The sequence below is a fragment of the Phyllostomus hastatus genome, unplaced genomic scaffold, assembly GCF_019186645.2.
Source record: "Phyllostomus hastatus isolate PE091 unplaced genomic scaffold, TTU_PhHast_1.1 phas_scaffold_317, whole genome shotgun sequence".
In the NCBI taxonomy this organism is placed as follows: Eukaryota; Metazoa; Chordata; class Mammalia; order Chiroptera; family Phyllostomidae; genus Phyllostomus; species Phyllostomus hastatus.
The window spans coordinates 16,044,978-16,067,113 of NW_025334023.1; the positions used below are offsets into that span (position 1 = coordinate 16,044,978).

The 22,136-nt window shown below is 35.5% G+C and overlaps 1 protein-coding gene across 3 annotated transcripts in view; it reads right to left on the reverse strand.

Moving 5' to 3' along the window:
- NOX4 (NADPH oxidase 4) overlaps positions 1-22,136 on the reverse strand; it is a 170,484-nt gene that overhangs the window by 88,841 nt on the left and 59,507 nt on the right. For all 3 annotated transcript variants that reach the window (XM_045818286.1, XM_045818285.1, XM_045818287.1), the window contains one exon: positions 20,380-20,460. In XM_045818286.1, coding sequence (XP_045674242.1) covers positions 20,380-20,460 — 81 coding nt within the window. The remainder of the gene's footprint in view (positions 1-20,379; positions 20,461-22,136) is intronic.

Here is a 22,136-nt window from a genome sequence, read left to right on the forward strand (position 1 = left end):
AAATGGTAACAGAAAAAATACAATAAAACAAATAAATTGCATACCTACAGCTTAGCTATAATGGGTATAATCAGACATGAAAGGAACGATAACAAAAAGCAAAATGAGTAATGCTATATAGATATACAGAGACCCCTTGAGGGTAAATGAGACAATGAACTTTGATTACAACCCTGTGGAAAGGGCTCCATGGAGGAAATAATGAAGGATGTAGAGGTTCCAACGGTTAGAGGATAGGAGACTGGCACTGAAATATGAGGTGTCAAGATGAACAAAGGCACAAGGTTTCTTTCCAAATTAGAAGAAGGAATCATATCTTATTGATTTATATAAACCCCCTATATAAGGGAATGAGTCCACACTCACTGCCAAACCTTGCCAGACCCACCCCCACCCCCCCACCTCCCCCCCGCCCCCAGCAAGTTTCTTACACATAGGAAACCTTCAATGCATTTCTGGTGAACAGACTTTAAAAGCAAATGATAACTACATAACTTGTTTAAATATATCAGTATATCTAACAGTTAAAATGTAGGGAACATTCTTGTATGTGTGTATTGCATCTTTCAAAATTAATTGACATATAATCTGAAAGCAAAAAGCAAGAAAAAAAAGATGTTACTGAATGGTAAACTGAGTCTTGCCAAGTAAAGGCAGCGATACAATTGGTGTTAGGAAAAGGAGGCTGCCAGAGCATGTGAGAATAGCAATGCTTATTGCTAATTTTTTCTTTGGTTATAGCATATTATGTTCCAAAGGAGAGATTTTGAAGTCTCTTTGGAATGTATACTGTTCTAACACAAGAAATCAAAGATTTTATGGTGTATCAAAATATAAAGTTGTAGACACTATTGTTTTTGCATGCACAAGAATTTCAAGATATGTTTTCAACACTCAATAGTGTTTCAAAAAATAAGTTTTTCTTTTTGCCTTAAAGAAACATTATAGTTATACTATCTTTTTTTAATGACTGGCTGTAACAAATCATAAAAATACAGTACATAGAATATAAAAAATACATTTTGGCAAAGGTTAAATATTATTGTATAAAATACCATCATTGTTAAAAGAGGAATAACAAAATCATCCCTGCTTTAATGGCATATATACATTTCTCATAAATGTAGTGTCACTCATGTTCATGCTACTTTCATGTTTGTGATGATTTTAATCATTCTAGAAAGTAAAGGAAAAACTCCTTGTCCCATGAGGAACCTACTTTTTTCCTAGCATTGTATAACACACAAAAATGTTTCTACTTTACAGAAAAAAGATAACAACTTGTTTCTCAAAGATCTTTTTACTTTGTTTCAAGTACTAGAAAAAAAAGAGCTTAAGAATATATACTCAAATTCAATATTTCAAAACCCGATGGAATTCACTGGATTCTGTACTCCACTAGAATACACACTATTTACAATCAAAAATATGTTCTGTGCCTCTGCTATTTTTCTCATGCCTAGAACTGTGCCTATAATATGTAGAAATGGTTCAATAAATATTCATTGAATGAATTAGTGAACGACTGGAAGTGTACAGAAACTTTTTGTGGTAGTTGTTGATGAAACACATGATTGAGGAGTCCCTGGTTTTAACAAACAAAGAAGTGAGTTTGAATCATATTCTAACTTCATACAAGATGTCTAGATTTTTCAAATGGTATTTAGAAAAATAAATCATGTATGTACATTCACCATTGTAGGAAACGTTAAATCAGTCTGCAACTTACATCATCTGTCTTCACCTTCCAATACTGCCAAATCCAATCTGAGATCTTAGCCCTAACCTTGACCCTGAGCCAATTCTAACTTAGGCAGACAAGTTTTCAAGAGAGTCAATCCTTCCTATTAGTAGCAGCTGGAAGGAGAGTGCTTCTCTAAGCTAGGGATTTAATGTGCCTCAAAAAAGCCCTAATCATCTGGGCACCCATCAAACCAAAGTCCTTACTCTCATCCCCACTTTGTCTGCTCTAGCCGGTTCTGGCTGCAGCATTCTGTCCTGGGCTCCTGCTGTTGACACCCTAGTGTACTTGCATCCTGCAGCTTGATACGCGCATTGTGTCCAGCTCTTGCTGCGGGCACTGCCCAAGGTATGGGACTGGGCAACACAGACAGGGCCCGCAACATGGGTGTGTGACCTGTGTGGTCTCATGACACCCTGCTCTTAGAAAGGCCCTGTGATTGGTCCAATGCTTTGTTTTCACTATCTTAAACTATTTAATAACTTTCGATCAAGGGATCCCATATTTTCATTTAGCATTGACCTCTTTAAGTTAAGCAGCCTATTACAGACACTATGAAGCCAGCGAAACTACACCTTGGAGTATAAGAGCATAGGATCAAGACATGAGAACCTTCCCCAAATGTGTGAATTAAAATAAATCATTTTACTAAGTTTCCAGAGCTGAAAAAGAGAGTTAGTACCTGTTACCTTCTACTTTATTATTCCATAAAAATAAGGGTTTTGTTCTCTTGGAAAGAAAAAAAATATATAAGCATCCAATATTTCTTAGCATTTCCTCTGCTTCCAGGCTTTAAAATGGCAGTGAGATAAAACACTAATGTACTAAAAGCATTTCTTAAAATAAATGTAGCCCCTGTTCCTTCTCCTTCCTTCACAACTTTCTCATCCTGTACTTCCACAGCCAGAACCACTTGTTATTATAAATAAGGTCCCAAGAGAAAGCCTGAGGTTTAAATTATGTAAAAAAAAATTTGGTCTGAGGCTATTGCTATCTAAAATGGGAATAAAGTAAACTCACAGTTCAGAAAATTAAAATTCATTCGAACATGTAGCCTACAGTATAAAATAATTTATGTGCATGAAAATGTTCTGTACACCTCTCTCTATCTATACAGTGTCCTTAAGGGAGAAAATACCATATGAACTCAATTCCCACCCCCACCTAGCTTTCAGAGTAAACTGTAAGCAAAAATAAATCATTTCTACATAAAAATAAATCCTACAAGTGGGAAATTGTAAGAGGGAAATACCTATGTCTTATAGGTCATAGTTTTAGAACATTATATTTATTAACATATGGGAAATATATAAATACTATTATGTGAGGGGATTTAGATTTTATATAGGAAAGATAATTCCTCAGGAATTTTATTCATTCTATATATTTAAGTGGAATATTTTAAAAACCAAAAAGTGAAGGAAAGCAAATAAAGAGAAATGATTTTTTTCCTTCTGTGCCCCAAAGAATTTTCCCCATACAAGCACACGAAAATCCCCAACAACAATGTGCCAGTCTGTCATATGGCCAAGCAGCCAAGACGGTGACAGCTACCTCCTCCAGCACTGGCGTTGTCACACCATTTTCTATAATAACTTATTACCTACATAACATCAAGTATAAGTGACTCCCAAAGTGGGAATCCAAGTTACATTGAAACAAATATACAAATTAATTTTTATCACTCTCTGCAATAAAAATTGGAGGAAAAATGGAAGGGCGTAAAAGGACAACACATTTCCAGCTAAAAGCAAATTAATACAACTCCACTCAGTCCAGCAAATACTGAGTGCTGATTTGTGAAAGGGACCCCATTGATAAAGACAGGTGAAACATTCCTACCCTCAAAAACACTTTAGTTCACTCCACCGTATTTTCCCCCTCACGCTGGAACTCTCAGACACAGAATGGAGGTGGGCAGAAGAGAACACTGGAATTTTCCACAATTCAAGTACAACTTCAGTTATAACCTGACTTTTCCCCTTTTACCTAATGTTTTATATAGTGTATTATATTCTGTACTTCTGGCAATATGGTGTGAATTTATCTTCCTCCTGGACATTTTTCAAGGAGTATATATGTAGGTTATTTCTTTTTTCCATGCAATTCCTGTTCTTATTCCTATTTTATGTTGGTAGCAATGGCAAGCACCCCTCAGAGGCTTGGTAACAGACTTTAAAAGATGTGGAAATCTGTTCTCTAAATGAAGAGCTACAAAGATACAGCATGGCAATAAAGAATACTGATAAGAGTGTCTTTTCCACTGTATTTTTATTGGCTCTAGTCTAGAATCTAGCTTTTTAGTTGTTATTTCCAAATTATGTGGACAAGTTTTGGAAATTAAAAATGCCACGTATATGTAATTTTACTATTAGATTTATTAATAATATTTTATGATTTATTAGATTATTATGAAGTTATTGTATTTATTATGTGCCATAATGAGGTTGTACATTTTAAGAAACAGTTATAAAGCAGTGTCAAAAAGACAGCATTTTCTTCTGTTTGTTTTCTTGGAGAACAAAATCTCAGAATCTATATAACTGGTAACAAAATTAAATTATTTATTCAAAACACAAGGATTCACATATACATACTCACCAACTTATATAGATAAGTTGGAATAATATCCTAGATCTTCACATGACATCAATATATTTCATTTGTAAACAAGGGTACCTTCTGAATCATGAGTGATTTAATAATTCAAGAAAATGGTAGAATTAAATGCTTAGATTTTGAGGTCAGACTGTGGGTTCAATCTCAAGCCCTATCAGGTTCTAACTGGGTGCTCCTGGGCAATCATATTTTTTAATTACTTTTGTTTAAATTTTTCGATCACAGTTCACATTTAGTACCATTCCACATCAGTTTCATATGTACCACAAAGTTTCCAGGAAACCATGCACTTCGCAGTGTGGTCCCCCCACTGCCTCAGGCACCCACTTGGCTGCATACATATCTATCTTGATATTATTGACTTATTGGTATAAGCCCTATGTTACCATCCTCATGTCTGTGGCTAACTACCAATTTGTATTGCCCAATCCCTTCACTTTTTTCACCCATCCCCAGAAACCCCCTTCCTTCTGACAGCTGTCAGTCTGTTCTCTGGGTCTAATTTAACCTCATATGCCTCATATTCTCATCTCTAAAATGAGAATAACAGTACTTACATCACAGTGCTGTATTTAATTTTAAAAAGTGCCCAGAAAGGTACCTATAACATATTAAGTATTATGTAAACTCTGGAAATTATTATAAATAGTATCATTATTATCCTCTAAAATGGTGGTGCAGTGTGATTTATAAGTCCACATCTGTATTTGCCCACTAAGTTCTTCTTTCAGTTTCCTTCATGTGAGGATAAAATTGCCTCACTAGTTCTGATTTTTCCCACTAATCCATTGTTTTTAACTCCATATGAAACTTCAGCAGGAGAGATATGTAAATATAATATTTTAACTGTCTAGTGAAAAATCCAGCTTTAAGAGGCTTCATTCAGTTCAATTATTTTTAATTTCTTTTGATCCATACACAGCTTTGGGAATCATTGAGATTATATATCTTGGTCATTCATGTATATATTTCAGAAATCTATGAATCCTAGAGATCATGAATCCAAATTGAGTATAGTCTATTGAAGAAGTGGGACTTTGTGCTAGAAATAATGGGCATGAAATTTACAATAATTATGTCAGACCCAACAGAAATTAAGCATCTAGAAAGTATTTGAAACAAATCATCTTTAAGTGTTGGAAAATATACAAAAGATTTAGCTATAGTCACGGTCACACAAATCCTCAACCTTCTGCTCATCATGCAGAGGACATACAATTACAATCTCTAAAGTAGGACAACAGCTAGCCAAATCTACTGTGTTTATTATTTTAAGGTTCTGGGCTCCCATGCAGCCATGGAGAATATTTGAGGTAAGGTCTTTGTGAATCTGGCTCTAGGCTTACTTAAAAGCAGTCCATCAGCCTCCCTAGGACTTTCCTGTGTGCCCAGGAATAGGTAGAATAACCATGTATACAGGTTTACCCACATTCACAGCTTAATTATTAACAGTATCTGTTTTCCTTTTCAGAAGTGTCTGCTTTGCACAATAAATTATATAGCCACTTAAAATCAAGAGGCAAGGGAAAGAAAACTGAAAATAAAATATAGGAAAATAAACTTTTCTCCCTCAGTGCTAAAACAGAATTTGCTTAACATACAACCTCTAGGCCTTCTTTTACCTGGGCTTCATTCATCAAGTTTCCATTTGACATTCTAGTAAGAGCAGGTGCCTCTCCCTAGCGGGAAGGTCACACATCAGTGTGGGTAAAAAGAGCCCTCAATGCAAATGGCTTCTAAAAGAGAAGATACTTGGGAATCAGCAACTTCTAACACTTACTTATATTTCATAACCACCTCCATCCTCCAATAGCATCTTTTTGATTTCCTCCTCTTAGGCTCAAAGTAGAGGGAGGATAATCCAGTGTAATAAGCCTACCCTCATAAATATTGATCTAACCCTGGTTAACTCTTGAGGCCAAATTCCTATGAGGCTGGCAGTGACTCTGATTCCTTAATGTGGACAAAGGCTGCCCATTGTGTTTGCCTGGCTTTATTAATAAGTTTTTAGGAACATGCACATAAAAAACCATTCCTTTAAAATTCCCTAGACAAAGTGACTAAAGTAGAATATAAATCATGCTCTAAAATAAACTCTTGCCAGCAAATAGTCCCAAATGTCAGAGAGTTCTGTTTAAAAGAATAATCCAAGCAATCATTTATAGAATAAAATATAGTCTGAGAAGTCCAGCAGACCTGGCACAAGAAATTATTTATACTATTAATTGGCTCTTCTTGCCATTCATACATTTAAGAAGGACCTTCCTTTTCTCCTTCTCAAAATTATCACATTATAATTATCACATTATAAGCCTCCTTTGTGAAAATATAAAGATCAAACACAATTACCACCCACACAACACTCCAGAGCTAAAGTCAGTGGGAGTGGTGACTATGGCAAGCTGGAGAGGTAAGGGAGCCAAATCTCATTACACCGCATTACTGCACTGCCTCTGACAGGAGCAGGGTGGGGCTCTGGAGGCTGAGGCTCTGGGACATTCCTAATCGCTTTTCCCTCCAACACCCTTTTTATCAGTAAGTGAGAATAGTGATGTAATTTCTCCTGATGAGATTTTCAAATGAAGACGAAGAAAGAAACATCCAGTTACATTCATCTCTGGAAAGAGGAAACAATGTTGGCTCCTCTCCCCAGTCCAAATGTCTTATGAATTGAAATATCTTTAATACAGAAGAACACAAATAGCAACCTCCTAGAAAGATGTACTCAAAACCAGGAGAAAAATGTCCTAGGGAGAAGGCTGCCTCGCAAGTCCCAAGGTAAACCTTTATTGTCAAAATCAATTGAATTTGAGACCTAACAATGTTAAAAAAATTGTTGCTCTTTCAAATAATATTGTTTTTTCTTTTTTAAATTGAATATATTAGAGCAACATTGGTAAGTAACACTATATAGATTTCAGGAGTACAATTCTATAGTATTGTATTGTGTGTTCACCACTCCAAGTCAAATCTCCTTCCATCAACAGTTATCCGCCCTATATCCTCTACTACCTCCCCAAACCCTTTCCCTCTGGCAATAACCATACAGTTGTCTTTGTTTATGAGGGGTTTTTTTAGGGGGAAGAGGGATTTCTGCTTAATCACTTCAACTTTTTCACCTAGCCTTGCAACAAGCCCCCCTCTCTGATAGCTGTCAGTCCATTCTCTGTATATATGAGTCTTTTTATATTTTGTTCATTAGATCCCACATATGAGTCAAATAGTATGATATTTGTTTTATTCTGACTGGGTTTTATTTGACTTAGCATAATACTGTCCAGGTCCATGCTTCACAAAGGTTAAGATTACCTTCTTTTTATGGCTGAGTCGTATTCCATTGTGTAAGTGCACCACAGCTTTTTTATCCACTCATCTACTGATGGGTGCTTGGACTGCTTCCAAATGTTGGCTATTGTAAATACTGCTGCAGTGAACACAGGGGTGCTTATATTTTTTCAAATCAGTGTTTTGGTTTTCTTCGCATACATTCCCAGAAGTGGAATCACTGGGTCATAAGGCAGTTACACTCTTAATTTTTTTGTGGGAATTCCATACTGCTTTCCACAATGACTATACCAATCTGCATCCCCAGCAACAGTGCATGAAGGCTCCCTTTTCTCCTTGCCATCACTTGTTTGTTGATTTACTGATGAGAGCCATTCTGACAGGTGGGAGGTGATATCTCAATGTGGTTTTAATTTGCATTTTCTAATGATCTGTGATGTTGAACATCTTTTCATATATCTATTGGGATCTGTATGCCCTCTTTAAAAAATTGTCTATTCTGGTCATTTGCTCATTTTTTAATTTTATTGTTTATTTTGTTGGTGTTGGGTCATTTAAGTTCTTTATAAATTTTGGGAATTAACTCCTTATCATATGTATCATTGATGAATATGTTCTCCCATATAATGGCTTTTTTTTAACATTGTTGATCATTTCCTATATTATGCAAACATTTTTTAGTTTGATGCAGTTTTATTTATTTTTTCTTTTGTTTTTCTTACCCAAGGCAATATATCAGAAAAAAAAAATTGTTACAAGAAATGTCTGAGATTGTACTGCCTATGTTTTCTTCTACAAGTTTTATGGTTTTGAATTTAACATTTATGTCTTTAATTTCAAAGAATATTCTATTGATCTGCTAAGCAGTTTTCATTATATATTCATCAAATACTTTGCTGACAGGAAAATTTGGGCTCTTCAAACGTGCTGTGTCTTTCTACTCTCAGCACCAAATTGGATTTACAACTAAATTATACAACAATCAACCCGAATAACCAGTTGAAGGACAGCTGACAGAAGTACTATAACCAAGGATTTATACAAAAAGCCACATAGAGACTGATAAGAATAGGCTAGAAACAGAGGGGGCTGGCCCTGCACCTATGTGCAGCAGCTGAGAAGCCAGAGGAATATTCAGATGCAAATGTTCCCCATGAGGAGCATAGCGTCTCACCCCACACCAGGACACCCAACTCAGAGAACCAGGAATGGAAAGAAAAGCCTGAATAGCAACTGGTAGTGAAAATTAGCAGGGGCTTTGTCTACCTGGAAAAGGAGGGAGTCTACTAGAATCCCAGGTACTCTCTTAAAGGACCAATGCACAGGATCTTTCTCTCGGACAGTCACCTGTGGCTCGGGTAGATGGAAGGAGACTCAGAGCATACAAAATCATAAAGAAAAGATCTGGGTGCATCACCCCAAGGAAAGATCTGGAGGGTCATTCACTGAGGTCCCTGTCCTGAGTTCTTATCCCACACTATCCTCAGGTGCCATTCTCCTAAGGTCAAGCAATTCTATTCTTTCAGCAACAGCCTTGGGAGTGCACTAACCTGAACCTCCAACTACTGGTGACACAACCCTGCCAAGCTCGAGTCCTATAGAAAGGTCTATTGGCTGCACTGAACAGGGACCTTTGGTGGGCTCTTTTTCTGGAGAAGCTCTAGGCAGACACTCAGACAGTCTTTGAGCTGTGTAGCTTTGGAACAAAAGCCAGTCTTGCTCTCCTCCTATAGGCTTGGCCAGCACAACCCTCATGGGAGACTGTTTTTGTCTGTCCTCTCAAGTCCCTGTTGCCCCACCCTGCTGAGCTCAGCCCTGCAAAGGGATCAAAGTGCTGTACAAAGCTGGAAACTTTGGAGCTTTTCTCCCTGGGAACCTCTTGCTGGGGACTCAGACAGGCACTGGGTTGTGGAGTGCTGGTGTGGGGGGGACCATTCTTCTCCACCCTATGAGTACAGGCAGCACCACTCACCCCAACAGGAGACTCACTTGACTTATCCTTCCAACTTTCAGTGTCTCCAAACTGATGAGCTCACTCCTGCAGAGGGTCTAAATGGCTGCACTCAAACTGAACCTGCAGCGAGATTCTTCTGGAAAAGTTAAGGCCAGAGACTCGGAGAAAGGCTGAGTAGTATGGCTCTGGAGTAGAAGCCACTCATTCCCCATTGAGTACCTGACCACACTGCCCTCAAGAAAGAGACCCACTAGCTCCAATATTCCAACCTCGATCACCCCACCCTATTGAGCTTGTGCCTTGTGGAAGATTCTGTGAGTAGTATCCAGCGTGGGCCCACTCTACTGTCTCTCTTTGGAAGGCTCTGGAGCAAGACCAGGAGACCTCAGAGGTGGCAAAGTAGCTGACATGTGGAGATGGACCTCTGGGAGCCTTGGACCTTTTATTGATCTGCCTCCAGCTCAGAGTGGCAGGAAGCCAACCCTTGTGAGGCTTGGCCCTCTTACACACACCCAGGTCCGGCAGACATAGCCACAAAGAGTGAACAGCAAGGTAGGTCCAGACAGGTAGCCCAAAACTGGTTACACAAAATGTCTGATTTTGATCTGCTCGAGAACTCCGCCCAAGTGCACCCAGAACCAACACAACCAGTGGTGGGCTTCAGACAACACCAGAGCTCAACCCAACCAGCAACACAAATGGCACAACTAAACACTAGACACTGCCAGGAACAAAGCCACTGTGGGGGGCAGCCTGTGAACAGTGACTCATATATGGTGATCAAGGTTTGTCCTTATAGTTAGTGCCAAGCTGAGAATTAACTCCACCCATGAATGGGCCAATAGCATTCTATGTCTATGAGGGTTTTTTAGGGGGAAAGGGGGTTTCCACTTAATCACTTCAACTTTTTTACCCAGTCTTGCAACAAGCCCCCCTCTCTGATAGCTGTCTGTCTACTCCACTCCAATAGAAGGGTATACATAACACACAAGAAACATACCTGGGACACTAAGCTCATGTGATCTGGAAGATTGCTTCACTGAGCCCCACAAGACACCTACACCATAAATCCATCATAAAAGTTTGGGAGTCATAGCAGTACTATCTAATACACAGAGACAAACACAAAAGGCAGACAAAACGAGGAGACAAAGAAATATGCTCCAGATGAAAGATCAAGAGAAATCCCAAGATAAAGAATTAAGTGAAATGGGAACAACCAAGATGCCAGATGCAGAGTTTAAAACAATGGAGATAAAGATGCTCCAGGACCTTAGGGATAGAATGGATAATCTCAGTGAAAACATAAAGAGATAGCAAGCATTAAAAAGGACACAGAAACCATAAAAAAGTCAGAAATGAAGAATATAATATTTAAAATGAAGAATATACTAGAAGGAATCAACAATAGTTTAGATGAAACAGAGGACTAAATCAGCAGTTTAGAAGACCAGATAACAGAAAACACCCAAGCAGAGCAACAAAAAAAGACAAATTTCAAAAAATGTGTAAAGTCTAAGGAACTTCTGGGACAACATCTGCATCACAGGGGAACCAGAAGGAGAAGAGAGTAAGCAAGGAAATCAAAAACCTGTCTGAAGAAATAATGGCTGAAAACTTCCCTAACCTGGTAAAGGAAAAAGACACCAAGTCCAGAAAACACAGAAGTCCCAAACTAGATGGACCCAAAGAAGTATACACCAAGAAACATCTTAATTAAAATGACAAAGATTAAAGATAAAGAGAAGGCCTTCAGAGCAGCAAGAGAAGGACAGTTAGTTACCAACAACAGAACTCCAATAAGGTTGTCAGCTGATTTCTCAACAGATATACTGCAGGCCATTAGGTAATGGCATGAAATATTCAAAGTGATGAAAAGCAAGGACCTACAACCAAGACTAATTTACCCAGAAAGGCTATCATTTAAAATTGAAGGAGAAATAAACAGCTTCCAGACCAAAACAAACAAAAGCTAAAGTGGTTCCTTAACAACAAATCAGTATTGTAAGAAATATTAAAGGGCCTTCTTTAAGAAACAAGTAGAAAGAGAAAAATAGGTATAAAAAATAAAACAGCAATAAAAAAGTACCTATCAATAATAACTTTAAATGTAAATGGATTAAATGCTCTAATCAAAAGATGCAGGGTAGCTGAATGGATAAGAAAACATGCCCACATACATGCTGTCTAAAAGAGACCCACCTTGGAATAAAAGATACTTACAGAGTAAAAGTTAAGAGGTAGAAAAATATATTCCATGCAAATACAAAGAAAAATCTCAGTAGCAATGCTTATGTCTGAAAAAACAGAGTTCAAAACAAAGGCCATAAGAAAAGACAAAGAAGGACATTACATAATACTAAAGGGATAGATCCAACAAGAAGATATAACTGTTGTAAACATATATGTGGCAAACAGAGGAGCACCTAAATAATCCAATATATACAGAAAATCTTGATGAACATTAAGGGAGAGACCAGCAGTAACACAGTCATACTAGGGGATTTTAACACTCCATTGACATCAAAGGATACATCTTCCAGACTGAGAAAAAAAATAAACAAGGAAAAAAAATCAAAAACCAACTTTAAATGACACTCTGGACCAGATAAATGTAATTGATATTTACAGAACATTTCATCCCACGGCAGCAGAATACACATTCTTTTCAACTGCACACAGATCTTCCTATAGGATAGACCACATGTTAGGAAACAAAACAAGTCCTGATAAATTCTAGGAGACTAAAATCATATCGAGCCTCTTTTCTGATCACAATGATATAAAACTAGAAACCAATTACTTAAAAAAAAACTGAAAATATTCAAACATATGGAGGCTAAATCATGTTATTAAACAATGAATAGACTGATAACAACTGATGAAATTAAAGATGGAATCAAATAACTCCCAGCAAACAAAAGTTCTGGACCAGATGGCTTCACAGGTGAATTTTGCCAGTAATTCAAAGAAGAAATAACACCTATCTTTTTCAAAGTATTTCAAAACATTCAAGAGGAGGAAGACTTGTAAGCTCTTTTTATGAGGCCAGTATTATCTTAATTCCAAAATAAGATAGAGACACTAGAAAGAAATACAATTTTATTGTCCAATATCCCTGATAAACACAGATGCTAAAATCCTCAAAAAAATTAGTAACTGGATCCAACAATACTTTAAAAAGATCATATACCATGATCAAGTGGGATTTTTTCTGAGGATGCATAATTGGTACATTATCTGCAAATCAATAAACATGATACACCACATACAGATAATGAATGAAAAATCATATGATCATACCAATAAACACAAAGACGTATTTCATAAAATCCAGCATCCATTTATGACAAAGACACTAAGCAAAGTGGGAATAGAGGAAATATATCTTAATCTAATAAAGGTCATATATGACAAACCCACAGCTAATACCATATCCAATGAGAAAAATCTAAAAGCACTTCCCTTAAGATCATACACAAGACAGGGCTGTCCTCTTTCATCACTTTTATTCAACTTAGTACTGGAAGTCCTAGCCATATCAATCAGACAAGAGGAAATAAAAGGCATCCAAATTGGAATGAAAAGAGTAAAACTGTCATTTTTTGCAGATGACATGATATTGTACATAGAAAACACTAAAGACTTCATCAAAAAAACTAGTAGAACTCATAACTGAATTCAGCAATGTAGCAGGATATACAACTAATATTCAGAGATCAGTGGCAATTTTTATACCATAATGAACTACCAGAAAGAGAAACTAAGAAAATTCCATTTACAATTACAACAACAACAAAAAATAAGATACCTAGGAATAAATTTAACCAAGGAACTAAAATACCAGTACTCAGGACATTATAGAATATGAAAGAAAAATCTTGAGGAAGACACAAATAAATGGAAGCATATACTATGTTCATGGATAGGAAGAATTAACATCTTTAAAATGTACATACTACCTAAAGCAATCTATAGATTCAATACAATCCCTGTTAAAATACCAAAGGCATATCTTATAGAACTAGAAAAAAATATTCCAAAAATGTGTATGGAAACACCAAAGACCTTAAATAGCCTCGGAAATTTTGAGAAAGAAAAAGGAACTTAGAGGTATCATGCTACCTGATAACAAACTATACAACAAGGCCATAGTATCAAAACAGCATGGTGCTGGCATAAAAACAACCATATAGATCAGTAGGACAGAAGAGCCCAGAAATAAATCCACACCTTTATGGTCAGTTAACACTTGACAAAGGAAGCAAGAACATATAATGGAGTAAAGACAGTGTATTCAATAAATAGTGTTGGGTAAATTGGACAGTTATATGCAACAAATGAAACTGGACTAACTTCTTACACCATACACAAGAATAAATTCAAAAATGGATTAAAGACTTAAATGTAAGTCATGAAATCATAAAAATTCTAGAACAAAACATAGGCAGTAAAAGACATTTCTCATAGCAATATTTTTGCCAATATATCTCCTCAGACAAGAGTAGCAAAGGAAAAAAATAAACAAATGGGACTATATCAAATTAAAAACTTTTTGCAAATCAAAGGAAACCATCAACAAAATGAAAAGACAACCTACTGAATGAGAGAACATACCTGCCAATAATACATCTGATGAGAAGTTAATTTCCAAAATGTATAAAGAACTTATACAACTCAACATTAAAGAAACAAACGATACAATTAAAAAATGGGTAAATGACCCGAATAGACACTTCTTTAAAGAGGACAGATGACCAATAGACACAAGAAAAGATGCTCAACATCACTAATTATCAGAGAAATGCATATTAAAACAACAATGAGATATCACCTTACACCTGTCAGAATGGCTATTGCTAATTAAATCAAGAAACAAGTGCTGGTGAGGATGTGGAGAAAAGGGAATCCTTTTGTACTGTTGGTGGGAATGGAGATTGGTACAGCCATTGTGGAAAGCAGTATGGAATTTCCACAAAAATTTAAAAGTGTAACTGCATTATGACCTAGTGATTCCACTTCTGGGAATTTATCTAAGAAACCCAAAACACTAATTTGAAAGAATAAATACACCCCTATGCTCAGTGCAGCATTGTTTACAATAGATGAGATTTGGAAGCAGCCCAAGTGCCCATCACTAGATGAGTACATAAAAAAGCTGTAGTCCATTTACACAATGGAATATGACTTAGCCATAAAAGAGAAGGAAATCTTAACCTTTGTGAAGCATGAATGGACCTGGAGAGTATTACTCTGTGTGAAATGAGCCAGTCAGAGAAAGACAAATACCATATGATTTCACTTATGTGTGGAATCTAATGAACAAAATAAACTAACAAGAGAAATTGAAAAAGACTCATAGACACAGAGAACAGACTGATAGCTGTCAAAGAGGTGAGGGTTGCGGGGGGGCTGGGTGAAAAAAAGGAAGGATTAAGAGAAAAAACATACACAGGCAGCAGTACAGTGATAGCCAGAGGGAAGGGAGGTGGTGGGATATAGAAGCGGGAAAATTGGGGATAAATGGTCAGGAGACTTGACTTTTGGTAGCAAGGGCACAATGCACTATGCAGATGATGTGTTATAGAGCTGTATGCTTTTTTTGCAAATGTACAGCACCGAGTTTTGTGTTTTCCTCTCTCACACGTATTTCTACAGATGGTGGAGCTTATTCAGCATTGGGAAGGAGGTACCACAGCCTGTGTTGGGGTGTTCTGAATTCAGATATCAGGGAAAGTGGCAAGTTGGAGTGATGACAATTGATGACCTGTCCTCGTTTATGAAATGCGCTGACATAAAATGCATAGCTCTTGATGTAGTGTCCAGGTTATTGAAGTTTCCAGAGGCCAAAGGGATGCTTGGCATCTTCCAATGTCCTGGTGGATGTGATAATGTTATTAAACAATGTCACCCCAATTAATTTAATTTAAAAAGTTATAAAAAGTGCTGTCTCATTTACAAGAACTGAAAAAACTGATTTTCCAGTTAACTGTGGAATTTCTTCCTTATATAGCTATTAGCATTGGTACATGAATAATTTTTGTCTACTGATATTTATCGAGTTTGTGTATATTCTGCCTACAATAGTACTGAATGCATTTATTATATAAACGTGAGATAACCCTATGATGATTTTATTAATTCCATCTAGTAGATAAGAAAAAAAAGAACAGATTATCTGTTAAGGTCCTACAGCTTTTAAGAACTGTAGTTATTTAATGTCCATGCTATAATGATCTCTTGGAAAGGAAAATTAAATTTTAAGGATCCATTTGAACCCTGAAAAGAAACATCTGAGTTTAGTGTAAATGCAATGTGTTTTTTTAGGGTGTCATGCAATAAGTTTGCTTATAAATAATGAAAAAAAATCTAAAACATTGGTAACAGGAATGCAGACCAGGTGAACCTAAGGGCACTAATAATCATAGAACAAGGTACGATAACTACATCTTAAATATATTGAGTGCAATGTTTGAAGTGACGAACGTAAGACTTCTACTTTGCCAGCATCAGATCATATACCCCAGAAGCCTGCATTTAGTTTAGTTTCCAGTTTTAAAAGCAATAGAGGGAAGCCATGCCAAACTGCAGCCAGCATAATGTGGTGGTTAAAAATGTGGGCTCAGGAATCTGATACCTAAATTCAAACCCGAGTTCCTCTTAATCACCTTGACTTTCAGCAAGTTACTTCACCTCTCACTGCCCCTGTTCTCTCACAGGAATACAGCAGCAGCAGCAGCAGATTTTACCAGCATTGTTGGCAGGATTTAATGATATCAAACATCAGTAGGATACATGGTAAGTACCAAATGAATTTCAACTATTGGAAGGAGTTTATAATAATGATGCGATTTGAAATATCACTGAAGAAACAAATGAACAGAATTTAGAGGAGAGTGACTCAGTTTCTATGGCTTCTACAGCCATCGATTTTCTCATGGGAAATATAGAGCTTATCCTTATTTATTATTTATCATTATATTATTTTCTTTTTAAGTATATTTTATTGATTATGCTATTACAGTTGTCCCATTTTTTCTCCCCTTTATTCCCCTCCCCTTTTTCCTTCCTGCACCACCTACCCTCCAGTATTCCCCCCTCTTAGTTCATGTCCATGGGTTGTACATATAAGTTCTTTGGCTTCTCCATTTCCTATATTATTCTTAACCTACCCCTGACTATTTTGTGTCTACCTATTATGGTCATAGATTTTTCAATCTACCCAGAAATTAATGTAAAATAAATTCTTATTCTGAAGATACAGAACTTTATGGAAATTACAGCTTAGCAAAGACAGAATGGGCGTTTCAGATTTAAATATTTACTTAGGCATATTATAGGGGACATTTACAGAGTCTTGGTCAAGATAACCTTTAAGCTTCTTTCACAATTTGAGATTGTATGAAAATAAAAGCAACCTTAGAAAAATCATATGAAGCAATTGCTCTTCTTACTGCAAACGTCTGCTTATGTAGAGAAATCAGCAATTTCTAATCATTTCATCCTGGAAGCCTAAAATTTCTCATGCGCATTGATCCTTCAGTTCCCTAAATTACTAGAATTATTGACAAAAAGAACTTAAAGCACACTGTCTAATAGAAATCTCAATATAAATCCACAAAACCTGTTTTGAATAACTATACTCATGTAAAGAAAACCTCGAGAATGAAATGATCAAGGCGTTTCATAGGAAGATATGTCTAAGTCCCCAGCGCTGGCACAAAAGATAATAACTTCAACAGATTTACTTACAGAAAGATCCTTTGGCAACTAAAATAAAAACATTTTGAGAAATGTTCTATTTTGAGAAAGCTGCAAGATTTATCAGTAGAAATTCTTCCCATATCAGAAGCATAATTGATGTAGCTTTATTCAAAATTAAGCTTTATAGTGCTGTAAACTTTAAGTTGTGAGATGAATAAGTTCTGAGGATCTAATGTACAGCATGGTGACCACAGATAATAAATAATTCTGTGTTGTATATTTGAAATTTGCTAATAGAGTAGATATTAAGTGTTCTCACCAGAAAAAAAAAGGTAAAAAAAAAACCTATATGATGTGATGAATATATCAATTTGTTTTCTTGTGAAATTTCACAACATATATGTGTATCATTAAATTGTATACTTTAAATAATACAATTTTATTAGCCAATTATATAAAAGTTAAACTTCATTTAAAAATGTGCACTCTAGAATGCCTATAGTATTGTGTTTTTGTTGCATAACACTTATTTTAGTATTAGGATAATTTTTTTCATTTCTACTGATAATATGTAAAGAACTATTACTTCAGTTGGAATAACAGATTGATCATATATAATGCAGCTTGTAGATTCCTTTTGTTATTTCTTTGTATAAAGTCACTACCTGTTTATGACTGTTGTACGAAAAATAAAATAAAAAATTAACTATGCTTTTTTTACTTCCAAAAAAACAGGGAAAGAACCTTCTATATAATCCTTTTAAACATAAATATATATGAACTTCTGAATCTTAAAAAAATTACTCTATTTTGAATTGCAAAGAAACATATTTTTAGAGTTTTAACTTAGTATAACATAAAGGCCAAAGAATGCATAATTAATTATATAAACAAATAATTACATTTTTCTCTCATTTGTTATAGATGAGAAATCATAATCTCAGATAAAGCAAGATGTTAACACTTTTAAAGAAATCTTAAGACCAAATTCTCAGAAGTACAGCGCTCTCCTAGTAGTAAAAATCATGAGTTTTTAAGTCAGAATGTCTGCATTTAAATCTAGAATCTATCATTAAGTAAACTTTACCAAGTTACTTACTCTCTCTAAACCTCAGTTTTCCACTTGTAAAGAGGGTTTTACATTATTATGTATCCTTATAAAATTATGATCCTTTAATGAAATAAAACATCTAAATAATTTTATATTTTCTACTTGGCATAGAATAAGTATTATGTAGTTGTTTTAAATTACTGTTATCATTAGTAGCATCTGCTTACTCATAGTCCATTTTATGATAATAGCTCTGGGAAGGCAAACAAACATTTAAAGAACAGAAGGTAAAGCAGATTTTCTCTATCACAGGCTTTCTTAGTGCCCTAATTCTCCACAGAATGTGGTATCCTTCTAAAGGGAAACGAAGGAACCTGGAGTCTTCATCAACCATGGCTTTTCCTAGGTGGCAGGCACGGCTAGCTGGGAGTTAAGATTATGATGTGTGGCCATGTTTCTGATGTTCTACATACAGGGGTGTCCAAACTTTCTGCGTCTCTGGGCTACACTAGAAAAAGAAGAGTTGTCCTGGGCCACACATTAAATACATTGCAACATGTAATGACAAAAAAATCTCAAAATATTTAAGTAAATTTACAATTTTGTGTTGGGCTGCATTCATAGCCATCCTGGGACGCATGTTGCCTGCAGGCTGTGGGTGGGACACCCCTGCTAGAACTTGGTACAGAACAAATCAAATCAGGACCTATGAGACAGAGATCAATATACTACTGCTTTTTAAGCTAGTGGTCTCCAAAGTCACAGGGGAAAAAATTTAAGCATGCATCCTGATAATAATGTATAATTATATCTATGACCTAATGTACTGACAAAGTACATTACAAAACATTCTGAAGGAAGGACTAACAGAAGGCCTGAACCATTCTCCACTTTCCCTGGGAACATTTGGGGTTAAGATAAATGGGGAATGCCAGCTGTGTAACCAGTCAACATTATTTATTATTGGTATTTATTATTGGTGAAATGCATTGGGTCTAGAAGGGGCTGTGAGTGAACTATAAAATCATGTTAGGACTCACAGATCTTGTCTTCCTATTTGCAGTGCGTTCTTACAACTGAGGTCATTCCTTGAGGAGACCTGGGCTGTAACCAAGATACTGGTTCCTGTGGGGTACGAGCCTTACCCATGGCAAATAGTCCATGCCTAGCCATGTGGTCTGGTCATCTTAAAATCGAGTTACTACTTTGGGGATAAAGGAGAGGAAAAGGAAAGTGATTCCTGAACAATAATGGAGGCTCCCATTGACATTATCCTGTTGACCTTCCATGTTTCCTTTACTCTATCCTTCTACTAAATGAAGCGAACCTGCAAATATGATACCTATTGTGTCATAGCAGTGTGAGTCCACACAAAACCACAAGTCCACTCTAGTGATCGTGCAGACATATGCTTATGCAAAATTATGTAAGTTTCTTCCTCTGACCTAATAGACTACTTCAAGCACCGTGCTTTTGAGAACACTGCTTGGATTCACGTACTTTTCAGAATATCGGGTTATATTCTTTGTAACAAGCTTAGAATACATTATTTTCTTGTGATTCTCAGTGTTTTTGGCAACTTGGTCTTTGGTCATTGTAAATCTTTGGCTTTCTCTACAACTATTATTGCCTCTAGGCCTGTCTAAACTAAAACCTAGTAGTACCATCATTACAAATTCTGTAGTAGAGAGTCATAAGGAATTCCTGAAAATATAAATACTACAATATCTTCTAGAAGTTATTCACTTCTTTCTTTCTCAAAGAAGTTATCAGGATATAGCTATAGGGAGCTTGAAAAATTATAACATTGTGGGAAAAGTAACTCCTTCAATTTTAGTATACTTTTATACTAGTTCCATTAAACATGCTATGCTAAAAATAAAATTATTTCTTCCATTCTTGACACTACTCTCAATTCTAACTAACCAAATAATTTTACCACTCTATATGAAAATTCCTGCAGGTGTATCTTTCATTACCCCATTTTTAAGTGCACATTTTTAAAAATATATTTTTATAACTTACCCTGAAACATGCAACATCAGCAGCATGTAGAAGACAAAGAAGAGATTATGAGTGTACCAGAAGATGTCATACTGAGAAACTCTGGAAAAACAAATAACTTAGTTTCAATGTCACTTTACATTCCATTTCACTAAAATGATTGTGCATTTCAAACACGTCACAATTGAAGAAAGTTCAATTATGGGTTCATCTGAGATCTATGTATTATACCAAAGTATTTACATACCATGCAGAGAGAACTGACAAAAATTATAAATATCTCTATCATTTTGAAGGCTTTTTTCTATTTGAAATAAAGACACATGGAAAGAATTGAAATAAGTTGTTTAAAGTTATTGTGATGTAGGGCTAAGAAGCAGTTATAGTCTGCTTATGTGTGTTTTTGCTGCCTTTTTATCAATAGTCTCAATTTTTAAATGATTTTTAAAACAACTAAGGTTCCTATTCCAATAAATATTTTGAGAATAGTTTAAAGAGAACCCAAATTGAGAGAAATTAAAGAAATACTCATTAAAGTTTTATATTCACTTCCTGGACAGTGTATAGCTTAAAAACATCTCTTTGTAGCTACTGTCCTATAGAACAATGAGACTGAAAATGCAGGAGTATGATAAACACAATCTATAGAATGTTTGACAGAAGTAAAAAACATAACAGTTATTTTGTATGTCCGTGTGGATATTAATATATTAGAATCTTGGAGGTGGAGGGCAGGTATTTTTTTAAAGCTTCTCAAAAATACAGATATAATCCCTAGATACTTTCAGAACCCCTGATGTAAGCAATGACCAATTGATTCACATTTACTTCATTCAGTTTTTGCTATCATGAATGAAATCATTAACATCCTTGTAACATATGCCTTTTTGCACAATCTCTTTTTTAGTCTAAATTCCTACAAGTTGAGTTGCTAGATAGCAGGGAGCACATTTTCAATGCTTTTCATACGCACTGCCCATTGCTCTCCGAAAACAGGTTTATCAACTACAAATCCAACTTTAGAATAGGAGTGCCTTTTTCCCCAAACCCAGACTCCACTGTGTAACTTTTTATTATTTTGGATAAGTGAAATTGGGTATTATTTCATTTGTGTGTTACACACTTTTAATTCTTCTATTACTTAACTATTCTTATTTCTATAGGGAATTTTCTTTAATTGTTGTGAGTGAAGTATTCAAATTAAGAATGTACAAGTTCCACATAATTATAATAAAAACTTGTCAAATAACACAATCACTTTGTTAAATTCAAGGAAGAAAACAAAATAACCTATCTTGGATTTTGATTGGAATTGTAACAAACAAAATAATTGAGGAAGAACTTCCTCTTTTCATTATACAGTCTTTATTCAAATCTCTACTCATTTCTCTCTCAGTGAAGTATTGTTTTGCTATATAGTTTTCGCTTAGTTCTTTATAAGTTTATTTGTAGATATTTTGTTTTTGTTGCAATGAGTAATGGAATCTTTATTCAATTTTCAATCTGATAATAGCTATTATATAAAAAAGTAATTTGTAATAGTTGTTTTGAACTCACTTACTTATTTCAACTATTTTATTTGATATTAACAGTATTTTTTCCACAATTCTCTTGGATTTTCTGGCTAGACAATTATACCTACCTTTCTGGAAGTAATGACAGCTTGTTGCTGGATTCTTTTTAATAATTCTAAATGTTTAATTTCTTACCATATATAAATAATGACATGCTTTAATGGAATTAAACTATCACTTTGGCTTTATCATGATTTTCTTAGG